The sequence below is a fragment of the Tachypleus tridentatus genome, chromosome 6 (assembly GCF_004210375.1).
Source record: "Tachypleus tridentatus isolate NWPU-2018 chromosome 6, ASM421037v1, whole genome shotgun sequence".
Taxonomy (NCBI): domain Eukaryota; kingdom Metazoa; phylum Arthropoda; class Merostomata; order Xiphosura; family Limulidae; genus Tachypleus; species Tachypleus tridentatus.
In genome coordinates this window covers 135,612,027-135,624,792 of record NC_134830.1, presented here as the reverse complement: position 1 = coordinate 135,624,792, position 12,766 = coordinate 135,612,027, and the positions used below count along the sequence as shown (strand labels likewise).

The following is a 12,766-nucleotide window of genomic DNA, read 5'->3' as shown; positions in this document are numbered from 1 at the left end:
GCGCTAAACATGCTCGCCCTCCCAGCCGTGGGGGCGTTATAATGTCACGGTCAATCCCACTTTTCGTTGGTAAAAGAGTAGCCCAAGAGTTGGCGGTGGGTGGTGATGACTAGCTGCCTTCCCTCTAGTCTTACGCTGCTAAATTAGGGACGGCTAGCACAGATAGCCCTCGAGTAGCTTTGTGCGAAATTCCAAAACAAACAAACAAACAAAACAAAGTCAGACGATCTAAATTAGGAATGGATATGCATTAATCTCGAAGATCTCTGAATTGGATCTTTCGACCATGAGTCGTATGAGGTCATAGTTGCTTTTCAGGTTGGAAAACCCAGTTACCAAGTTTTAACCTTATGATGGATATGCATTAATCTCGAAGATCTCTGAATTGGATCGTTCGACCATGAGTCGTATGAGGTCATAGTTGCTTTTCAGGTTGAAAAACCCAGTTACCAAGTTTTAACCTTATGATGCAATATTGAAATATCTTTACATTGTTCCAGAGGTCAGGTCTGTACATTTGTTTTTTTTTAAAAAAGAATGACTTCTACAGAAATATTTGTAGAGGAATAGAAAGAATTTCATTGCAACATGCTAATATATAACAGAATTATTGCACATGAAAATTCGTGCAGGGTCGTGAACCCAAAACTACCTTCTAGGATTAATTATGTGTTAAAAATGACTTTGTATTAAAAAAACATCTGTCCAAATATTTGTTTTCTAGTTTTATTGTTATAATATCAATACATAGTAATAAATGAACATAACAGTATTCAAGAGTGTGGGAATATAAGAAACTCAGATAAATTTTATTAACGTTTCTTTTACATTTGAAATAAAGGGAAATTGATTCCTTGTTAAACTTTACGCTTTTTACTTCCGCTTTTATACAATATTCCTACTACTGAGTTTCGGATTTTATGGGGCTGAAGTAATATTTCATTGGTATACGATTGAGCTGGATTTTTCATTTCGGTTTTTTTAAATTCTGTGCCTACGGGATTTCCGAACTTTCGTAGTTATTATTTTTAAACTTGTTTTCTTCTAAAACGTAACTGAAATTTTATTTTTAACTTGCTAGTTTAAAACACAAAACGTTTCTAAACTTGAGTGAACTGTGTTTGGAACACTGAACTAAGTTTAAATATAAATATAGTCTATACATCTTGTTAGGCCTGTTACGTTAGAACTATTACTACTGACATAAAATAACAGACTATTTTAGATACTGTGTCGCAGCCTCCGTGGAATTCGAAACTTAATATTTAAACATGTTTATGGGTGAACTGATATGTTTTGCAATTGATTTGGTTCTGTTTGGAACATTCTATAAATTTTATCGTGGTGCAGTAAAGAATACAGAAGCACTTAAGGTAACGTTATGCGTTTGTAGTAGCTTAAATGAATCCGTATATTTTAAAATTTAAAGCATTATCATTTGTACTGTAGTTAAAAAGTTATTAAAATTTTGTTTTAGCGTCTGCTAAAATGAGTGAAGCCTACGAGGCATGTCTGTCAGGGATCAAGACAAACCCTGGGCACCTCATTTTACATGTGAGCACTGCAAAAAACTAGAATGTAAGATGGACAATTTTTGCTTGCTTGAATAGTAAGATTTTATATTATACAAATTTTAGACCTTTTAAAATTTAAATATCTAGTGGACTTCCAGATGGTATTGCTCTTACCATTGCACATAAAGTTTGGTTTTATGAAACGATTTGTCACGGCTCTTGATAAGGAGTCTGCAGCCTTCAAGTACCTTCAAGACTTCTTCCCTAAGGTATCTGAGACAAAGGTCAAAGCTGGTGTCTTCATTGGACCACAAAAAAAAAGATCCTGGTGTGCACAGAATTCCCCAAGAAGCTCAGTAGGAAGGAAAAAAAAAACTTGGGGCAGCTTGGTCACAGTAGTTCTGGGCTTCTTGGGGAATCACAAGGGAGAAAATTATGTGGAACTTATCGAGGCTCTGGTGAAGAACTACAGCAAAATGGGCTGCAGGATGCCCTTGAAAGTCCATATCTTTGATGCTCATCTTGATAAATTCAAGGAGAACATGGAAGCATGTTCAGAGGAGCAAAGGGAGCACTTCCACCAAGAAATACTGGACTTTGACCGTCTCTACTAAGGAGTGTATAATGAAAACATGATGGGAGACTATATTTGGGGGCTGATATGTGAAAGTGATTTGCATTACAGTTGCAAATATTGAAAAACTACTCATTTCTAAACATTTTTGTTCACTTTTGTATAACTTTAGTATAAATACATGTAAATCTTGATTCATTTGTTGTTTTATTCAGACCTTATGTAAATGGAAATGTGCAAATTTGCCAGTTTTTTACATGGAAAATAGGTTAATTTCTAAATTTCATTATCCAGGTCAGAAACACAAAGTTTTAAGGGAATAATGGCCATTTTCTGTACTTTTACAACATAAGCAATTAAGAAATAACACATACTATCCAGAAACAAAATTTGTGTTATGTAGTGCTATCTAACAAAATTTTAAACTTTGTTAAATGGCTTTGCAAAACACCTTTTAACAAACTTTTGAAAATGGCTGAAATTTTAATCTTGGTCTAGGGCAGGGGTTCCCAACCCCCCAAGGGGTCGCATAGCCATGCTAGAAGTAGCTTGGGATAACATTAATTTTATTTCATCAATTACATTTTCAAGTCGCGAGTGCCAAAAGGTTGGGAACCCCTGGTCTGGGGCTTCTCATTAATTTTATCAGTTTTATCTGGTGGTCTGTAACGAATTCTAACCAAAAGTCTTCTCCACAAACATTCCATCTCCTCACTATAAAGCAACTCTTTTTTTTTTTTCAATACTCTTTTTGTATTAGATGATCCCTAACCCTGTATTTCAAAGAAATTCTTGCCATCAAAATTCTCTACAATTAATCAAATTTCAGATAATCTTCCATTCAAACTAGTGTATTGTTTCATGTACTTTTAGCCTTACAATAGTAACAGATTAGCATACTCTTAGAACTATTACTGTACTTTGTTCCTATGTGACATTTTTCTCTGTATCTTAATTTTTTTTATTTTGCATTTAGTTTATGCAAGTTTACACCACTGTTTGTAGTTTTGAGTTTGCTTACTGATTATAAGTATTAGTGCACGTGAGAACGGTTGCACCATGAATCGAAAAATTATATCTGTATTAAACTAATATACTTAATTCTATGTTTTGTCTAGTGGTGACCATGATATTTGAAGTAACTTTCTGTAAGCTTAGATTTTTTAAGTATTAATTAAGAAAACTTGTGAATACAAGAAATTTTGTAAAGTTTTAATATACAGCAATAGTAATAAAAACATTCCTGGAATTATATTTTAATCCCATTACTGTTTGTAATTTGATAAAAATGTTAGAGAAAAGAATGAGCTTTAAACTCCAGATAATTATAAAAGGACTTTTTGTCTTAACCAGCTTTTTACCTTTACAGCTTTGTCAAGGTTAGTACACACAAAAATAACAATATATGAAATATGGTTAATAATGTAGAAACATACCTAGGATGATAACAATAAAAATAATTTGAGAATTTTTACTAAAATTGCATCAATATTTGTTGTATATTTTGGCAAGTATCTACCACAGGCATGTAACTCATTTGATGGTAATGACCATTCCAGACTGCACCATGCTTGGACTTGACCAGCAACCTAAAAGGTCTTGTTCAAGAACACAAAGATTCCAAGATTGTATATGCTGTGGTACAAGGTGTAGTACAAAGTTCCGACTCAGTTCCACTCAGAAGTCAGAATGTTCCAGGAGTGACAGGAGTTATCCAGGAAGTAGTTATCAAAGAACACAAGATGCAGTGGAGTCCTCTCTCAAGATTGTGGTCCGTTTATTGAAGATTATTTCAATTACTAGCCATTTTTACTATCCTTTAAACTTCTAACTTGTATCAGGTCCAACTAAATAGTATGAAAAACCTCTAATAAAACCAAATGTCTGTTTCCCTTAAACTAATGTTCCCATAAACCTCACCAAAGTCAAAAGACCCAAACACACAGGTCCTCATGAGAATTACTATCAACCTTAAATAAATAACAAAATTTTAAGCCAAGACCTCATATGTAATTTCTACATAAGGTATATATAACAATAATTACAGGATCTTTGTGACTAAGATATTTAGTCAAGTTTTGTATAGTAATGTACTGTGGTTTGTAACACAGCTCCCAGTTGCCTTCAGATGTATTTCAAATTTATATACAAAATATGGCTGCTCGACATTCTTTATTTGCCTTAATTATTGTTCGTGGTAGGATTTATTTACTAGGCCTGCTAAGATTTGACTTGTAGTGTAGTTTAATGATGGGACATTTTTTTTTTTTTTTTACAGTATTGTTTAACAACAAATCTAGTAAACTATTTTTAGAGAAACGTTTAATACTTACTATACTGCATGTCTATGTGGTGTTTTATAGTCTTGTATGTTACTGTTCAGCCCAATCAGAGAGCCCTAGTATTGAATGTAGTTTCTTGGGAAGCTGCTTATAAAAGAAATATCCTAAATACAATGTTTCCACACATTTTGAGTCACAATGGACAAAGTAAGAGAAATATGGAAAAGTAAAGAAAAACAAAACTGTCCAATTGTTCAGAGGGTAGGTAAAGAGAAATTGAATGTTTAGGCTAGAACTGAAAGTTGTTTTTAAAAAACAGACAGCAACAGGCATTTGTGGTAAACATTCTATCATAAACCTGTAAAAAATAATTCTAATCTGGATCTCAGTTTTCTTTGCATGGTTTATGTGTACTAATATAAATTGTAATGTTTTTCTTTAAATTGGTTACAATGGCAGATGCTGGTAAGTTATGCAAATGTCTAGTCAATGCTCATCAAAGGTATGTGATATATAAGAACATAGTTAATGAATCAGCATTACGCACTCAAGTATCTTAAACTAAATCTTGTCTATCACACCTAGGGTTGGGAAGTCAGTGAAATTTGGTAGTTAACCAATAGCCAGGCTCATTAGTTGGTTACTTTTCACTAATCAATTATTACTACATATGAAACATTCAGTATTCTTATGCAGTTTGAGTTAGCTTTAAATATAAAAAAATGTTTAAGATGTGACAGTGCCCATTACTACCTCCACCAAATCGTGAAAAAAGTAAATTTAGTTTATTTCTAAAGAATAAATTTGTGCAAACTGTAAAACACATGGTTACCCAATGTCAGAAACAATTTCACACATTATTCAGTGTTGAAGAATATACCTAATTAGGGTTTGGTTTGTTTTGAATTTTGCACAAAGCTACATTAGGGCTATGTGCATTAGCCATCCCTAATTTAGCAGTATAAGACTAGAGGGAAGGCAGCTGGTAATCACCACCCACTGCCGACTCTTTTACCAGTGAACAGTGGGATTGACTGTCACATTATAATGCCCCCATGGCTGAAAGGGCGAGCATTTTGGTGTGACAGGGATTCGAACCTGTGACCCTCAGATTACAAGTTAAGTGCTTTAATCACCTGGCTATGCCAGGCCCCTAATAATGAATTAGTAACAATGCAGTATAAAAGGACAGTAAGCTTATGCCATTTAACTTTTTGAAAATTTTAAAAAAGTATTTAGATTGATTTTGAAAAATTATTAATAATTTTTTTGTCTATGTACAAATGATCCTTAAAATGTTTCAAAATTTGGAGAAAAACTAATAATGTTTGTATATCAAATGTAAGCATGTGATATATTTACAAAAATACCCGTTTGTTTTAAAATACATGATGCTAGTAACAGTAAGCTGTTTTTTCTATTTTTTAACAGTGCCCCACAAATGTAGCCAGTTCACTGTTTAATGAAACATAAACATGTTAAATGCTGATTTAACCTTTGTGCCAGTTTTAAGTTTCTGTTTGTGTCTAATACTGAGGAAATGTAATAGTTATGTAGCAAACTATATATGTTAATGCTATTGTTAACAACGTATTCTGAAACATAGACACTGCAAATAACAACAATGAAAACTAGCTTTTGCCATCAAATTAGTTCCTTGGTAGCATCCTCTACTATACGTGTAGTTTCAAATTTTTTTTTATTTTTCCCATGAATATCAATTGTTCTTGGGAAATTTAAAAACTAGATTTCACATGCTGTTTATTATATACTAATTTTATAAATTCTGTTAAAGACTTGATTGCCGTGTGTACTGTCTGATATTTAACTTGAAAAATTGATTATATTATATATAAAAAAATAACTTGTATATAAATATTGTGTTTTTGAAGGTCAGACATCCAGCAAGAGATAAAGAGGGTCACAAATTTTGTGCCCTTTATAATCACAAAGAAAGATATTCCGCAGTCAGAAAGTGTGGAAGTGTTGAACCCCCTTGAAGCTGTGAGCCTCCCTGTGTCTAGTATTTACAACCATTTCACCCCAAACCAAGCAGGATTAGGCAGTACTGTGTTTGGCTGGATAAGAGGCGAACATACAAAAGGGTTTGAAGAAACGGAGAGTATGTTACAAGAAGGTGTCAGTCTTACAGCTGTTGGTGAAGTTTGTTTGGATGCTAACAATAGACTTAAAATCCAACCACCGAGCAAAGGTTATGGCTATTATCTAACAATATCATCACGAGAAAGTTTAATTAAAGAAGTAGAAAGAAATGGTTTTATGTATAAGGTTCTTACAGTCATTACGGGATGCACGGGTGCTTTCTTAGCTGCATGGCTCATTCGAAATTGGTATGATGAAAGAAAACGACGGCTTCAAGCTGAAGAAGATAAGAAACGATTTGAAGAGGTTCGAGTTACTCAAAGAAAAAAGAGAGAAGCCAAAGGTAGTGGAACTGTTATATCACTACCTGTTTGTGTGGTGTGTTGGACTAACCCAGTAGAAGTAATTTTGTTAGAATGTGGACATGTTTGTCTTTGTACAGACTGTTCTGATAAAGTAAAAGAAAGGTGCCCTGTGTGTAGGTCAAACATCGAGAGAACAGTTGCTGCTTTTTTGCCATAAGACATTTCTAATTGTTCAGAAGTGTGTGAGAAGTTTCTAGAAAACAAAAACATATTTACATAATATTTGATGTGATCGTTTAGAGAAGTTCATGAGCAGTGGATGTTTTAATTCTGGAAAAGTTTGTGTTGAAAATCAATCAAAAATGTATGATGCATCAACAGATGAGACAAATTAAGGAACAGTGATAATTTGTGTGAGATATGTATTTAGGAAGTAAAAAAAGTACACACGAGACTAGTGTAACTCTTTGCATCTTCTCTATAAACCATTTGAGGTTTTGTAGTTTATTATGCCCATAAGAACTCTCTCTTCACACTTTTGTGTTAATCTAGAAGAAAAGGTAGTTAAAAATCTTGTTTCTCTGTGTAGCATAGCCTTGTGTGCTTGGCTTCCATTTATTTAGTTGACTTGATATGGAAAAGTTTGAATAGTTGGTTAGACTTAATTTTCAGTAATGTGATTTGTCATAGAATTAGGTTTTTCATGTCTTATTTTAATTAAGGTAAGTATGCTGTGGAATACTTGGAAAAGTGTATTATTAGCTAGTCTTTTATTGTAATTCCATCTGCCATAGGGACTATAATTCAATTAAAAAATGTGCAAGTAATACTAGGTTTAAGAAATGTGTATTCCTTTTGTTGTAATGATACAATATTTTTTGGTTAAAAATGACTCATTTCTACACACACAGCAGTAACAATTTAAATACAAAGGACAATCAGTATTCTTGTGATTTTTACCTGTTTATTAAGATTTGTATTAAAATGTTTCTACAAGTTGTGTAAGGTTCACTACATAAATACACAAATTATGCCAGTAGCAAACATAATCACACTTATTCTAGATTTCTTTTTAATATTTGGCTCTTTTATTTTATTTTGTATATAAATTACAGCACTTGTGATAATATCTTGTACTAATACCACTTGACATCACCGTCTTAAAATTTTGAAGTGTAGTTTTCAACACAAATTTAAGAGGGTGGGAACTCTTGCAATGATGCGAAACAGTTTTAGACATGGTATTATAATCTGCCAGTTTTTAAAGTTTATGCTGTTTTCTTGTTTTAAAACATGTTCTTGTTCCTACTTTTTGTTACCTTTATCAAAGAACATAAACTGAGAATTGAAGTAACTGTGATAAATAAGCTATTTGTAAAGAAAATTTATAAGGTTATATGTGATTGTATGACATTTCTTTTTCTCATTATACAAATTTTCAAATCTAGTACATATCTAACTACTACAATGTTGTTGGGCCAGTCTCAACCGTCTAATTTAATTTAATGTGAACTAGTAATATAGATGGTGCTACAATCATGCACAAAAAAAAAATCAATTTTTTTATAACATAACTCAAAGTGTGAGGTGAGTCAGCAAGTGTTTTATATATTTTGAAAAGTGTGCAGGTATACTCCATTCAGGGGTGCAGTGATGAAGAAAATGGCCTCAATTATTGCAGTGATACATGAACTCAACTGAAGATTTTACTCCAACAGCCGTCATAAAGGCTGATGTGAAGATCCGTTTCCAAGTTATAATAGCTTTCTACTCTGGCTCATGACCTAACTACAGCCCATAACACACTTCTGCAGCCAACGACCATCGATTAATTAAGTGAAGCACTGTGAAAGACATTAAGTGTTGGATATTGAAAGCAGGTAACAAAAAACATCCATACTACTGCTACCATCGCACATTGTATGCCATGTTATAACTACATACATACTGAGTTATTAAAGCTTGTACAACATTTTTGGCGAGGTAATAATGTATACTGTAATAATATGCTCTGTTATAAGTAAATTGTGCATAAGTTAAGGATTTATGTATTGATCACACATTTACCACCACATTTTTTAAGGTTTATAACCCAGTCAAAGGACATTACCAGAACTTGTGTTAATATAAGACTTTGTCAGCACCTTTACCAAACCATAAGATATGCCATGTATCAGGTTTTCACTTTTTGAAGATTGTTATCAAATCCCATGATACAAAGTTTAAGAGATGAATACAACTTTTCTTTTTTTAGGAGGCTAATTTATCACCTCGATACTAATCTAATAAACACCATTAATCTGTTGTAATAAAACCATGCTGCACATTTGTAGGACTGTTATGATTGACACTCACCAATTTTTGATGATTCTAATTCATATGTTACTTGATACTGTTTACCTATGTCTACTTTAGCACATGCAGTTTGGAACCCCAAATTATTATGTATGAACACCCCTCATAATATTCTGATACAGCTTTTTGAACAACAAAACAGTAAAATGCATAAAAATAACATCCTACGTGTTTTTGTTAATATACAAAAAACTAATAAAATAGTACGCTTGTAACAATTTCATCTTATGATTTTGTTTCTAGCAGCAGTGGTGGAAAGAAATATACATTTAAATTGATCAAAGAAATTTAGTATAAAGATTTCTATTGATGCAACATATTTGCTCTTTTAAACCTGTGGTATATTCTGGTGCAGGATTTTCTACAGAGTATTCAGTTAGGGTTCACTAACTGGATGTTTGAAGGTGATCTTTTTGTCAACAAAGAAAGAAATGGGTAGGGCAAATGTTTATTACAGATGTGTTGAAGTATGTGAGATTAGATCTCTCTTACTAGTCCAGAGCGAGTTCCCCACATAAGCTAAAATAAAGTGAAACCAAAGCAACAATAACCCTGCATTAAGTTAAAATTAACTTTCAAACAAAGAAATGATCTCATAAAACTGGGAAGTTCTCCCTAAAAAAATCTACCCAAAACTGCTCAACAATAACAAAGCTAAGTTGCTGATGTACTGCATTTTGTACGTGATCTGTGACTATATGTATTCCAGTGTAGGAGAGTGGAAGTTCCAGGCCATTACTTATTTCACGAAAATAATAGCTATCTCAAGACATCAAAAGTCTTCCTCTGTATATTAGAGTAAGAAATATTGAGTTAATGTGTCCAAACTGAACTGAAAGAAAGAGAAATTTCAAAACAACTGCATATTAACCAAGGGATTATCTAATACACAGTACCTTCCCTGTACCATATATATCTATTTCCAGGCCACCACCTAATAATAAACCTTCAATTAACCAGGTGTTGTTAAAGAAATTGAAATACATTCAAAACAACTGCATATTAACCAAGGGATTATCTAACACAGTACCTTCCCTGTACCATATATATCTATTTCCAGGCCACCACCTAATAATAAACCTTCAATTAACCAGGTGTTGTTAAAGAAATTGAAATACATTCAAAACAACTGCATATTAACCAAGGGATTATCTAATACACAGTACCTTCCCTGTACCATATATATCTATTTCCAGGCCACCACCTAATAATAAACCTTCAATTAACCAGGTGTTGTTAAAGAAATTGAAATACCTCATCTTGGTTCTATTAAAACTATTTGCTCAACAACACTAACAAGCATCATGAAAAAATGACTTTACAGATCAAGGCAATAAAATGTTAACATAGCTTACTCATCCTTATTGGAAGGATAGCCCAGGTATTACTCTTGTACCAATCACAAAATAAAATAACTTTCAGAAAAGTGAGGTCTATCCTCTTTTAAAAAGGAATAGCTATAAAAAATACTACAAATAAAAAAAAATTCCAAACTTCTTTTCATCACTCCCAAAATTGCACAGCTCACAAAACAACCACCTGTTGAAATTAGTTCCCTGATATGAATGGATACCTTCAGAAATACCAGCTACTATGGGAATTAACACTTTTTACTAATAAAGCAGAGAACAATGTTTTGACCTTCTTAGATCATCTTCAGCTTAACCCTTGTTCTCTGCTTTATTAGTAAAAGTGTTAATACCCATACCAGCCATCCTGAGAAACATTTTTGCTTCAAGTGGGTTTCTCGTCACAATGAAGAAATGCTAGCTGTTGCTCTGTTGACATATCAACAGTAGATTGGCTTTCAAGTGAAAACTGGTATGACTTGGTTAATGAAATAAATAATGAGTTAACACACAGTAACTTGCTATGTCTTAGGTAGGGGATTGGTAAAGTATAGGGCTATTCTTTGGATTGAAGAATCAACAGTTCTTTGCTGGGGTTTACCCTGTCTAAGCTGAACACATGGTGCAGGGTTAGGACCTATGAAATGACCAAGAAGTTCTCCTGTGTGCTTTAGAGCATACTTACCAGGGTGAAAGCTCAATCCAACCATTCTTATCAACTCTAAATCCATCGACAATTTTAAAAGAAAAGACTCAAACATTTGTCTAAATATTAGGACATCATTCACATGTACCAAGCAACTGTCTTATCACAGCCATTTAAGCATAAATTCTCTCATATGTGGCCAGAGCATTATACAAGCTGAATGGCATGATTCATAACTCAAGCAAATAATTCTGATTGCTTATAGGCAAATTTGACCTTGCAATTGTCATCCAGTTACATTTGCAAGTATCCAGATCTAGAGTGCTAAGGTCCTTGTCTACACATTCATCTGTTTGCAACAACAGAGAGGCTTCAACACAGGTTATAGCATTAAGAAAGCAACACAGAACCTAGTCATAGAATGATAATTCACTGCTGGACTTGACTGCATACTCTTGGTAGGACTTATGAGGCAATCCTTTAACATCTACTGTCTCTCTGGATTGGCCATATCCCTAGTGTTTAATAATGTCTCATGCTGCCTGTTCCTATGTGATGGCAAGAGATCGTAGTTTTACCTATTCAGATGTTCAATCCCATAAATACACTGGGGTACTGATTCAATAAGTCACTGAGACTGCAACTGTGGTGAGTCTAGATTGTGTTTTGCAATTGTTGAATACCTACTTTAAATGTGCTGGTAACTGAGAATTCACTTGGATTCAGTACAATGAAAATAAAACTGGCATTACGTTTAATACAAGGTAACTTCACTTTTCTTGCCATTTCAATGGGAAACTGGATTACTGATTGCCAATACTTACAGAGCAACACCAGGACTTTATTCTCCAGTGGGGATATCACTGTCTGTTCTATATCTGCAGAGAACATTTGCAATACATCTATCCAATGGATATAAATGCTAGAACCAAGGTTTGCAATATAATTGCAAACACACAAAAATCAAATTTTCTACAACACAACATAAAGTATGAGGGAAGTTCTTGAGTGGACTTGTTGTATGGTTTATGAGGCCAAAAATAAGTCCAATACATCTCCATTAACATCAAGTGTACTGCTGTTTACCAGAATAATGTGAGTGTTCTTTGAGCTGCCATTATATTTTTTGATATAAACCATCCAGAGTTAGTAGTCAGCCCAAGAATATCAGGACAACTTGTTTCCTTTAATGAGGAGAATCTCTGCTGTTCCATACCTCATCCTCCTGACCTACAAGTACCATCCATCACTTGCCAGTGATGTAATTTGCATCGATGGAGAGATCTCCTGTTTTGCATCCAGTTTATCTCATCCTCATCTGTAAGTGCCCATTAACGTTGCTTCTCTCTAAGGTGGGTGGCACTGACCAGAGTTGGCCAAATGTGTAGGGATCCTATAGAGACCACTTATACTGTTCTAAGATATCCTTAGTTCCAAGCTATCCTGAAGATCTTCAGTCATCCATGCTTCACTGTATTTAAGACTCAGGAAGAAAACTTCATTGAGCTTTCTGTGAACACCAAACAGTGTTCATTTTTCTTTGTGTTCACAGACTTTAGGGGCCTTTTCAGCAATATCAAAACTCCAAGATCCTGGAAAGGATCTCCCCTTCTCTACTTTAGGCCTTACCTGTCTTTT

The 12,766-nt window shown here is 33.7% G+C and overlaps 1 protein-coding gene across 1 annotated transcript; it reads left to right on the top strand.

The window, feature by feature from the left end:
- Positions 1–886: 886 nt before the first annotated feature.
- LOC143253752 (mitochondrial E3 ubiquitin protein ligase 1-like) lies at positions 887–7,605 on the top strand. Its single transcript, XM_076508066.1, has 3 exons — positions 887–1,373; positions 3,648–3,859; positions 6,263–7,605. The coding sequence occupies exons 1-3, from the start codon at positions 1,272–1,274 to the stop codon at positions 6,993–6,995; spliced, it is 1,047 nt and encodes a 348-aa protein (XP_076364181.1). The 5' UTR covers positions 887–1,271; the 3' UTR covers positions 6,996–7,605.
- The last annotated feature ends 5,161 nt before the right edge of the window (positions 7,606–12,766 follow it).

Excerpts from the sequence above, each read along its gene's own strand:
- LOC143253752 (XM_076508066.1), top strand. The coding sequence starts at position 1,272 with ATGTTTATGGGTGAACTGATATGTTTTGCAATTGATTTGGTTCTGTTT. Across the intron at positions 1,374-3,647 it reads AGAATACAGAAGCACTTAAG|ACTGCACCATGCTTGGACTT; the intron begins GTAACGTTATGC and ends TGACCATTCCAG. Across the intron at positions 3,860-6,262 it reads AGTCCTCTCTCAAGATTGTG|GTCAGACATCCAGCAAGAGA; the intron begins GTCCGTTTATTG and ends GTGTTTTTGAAG.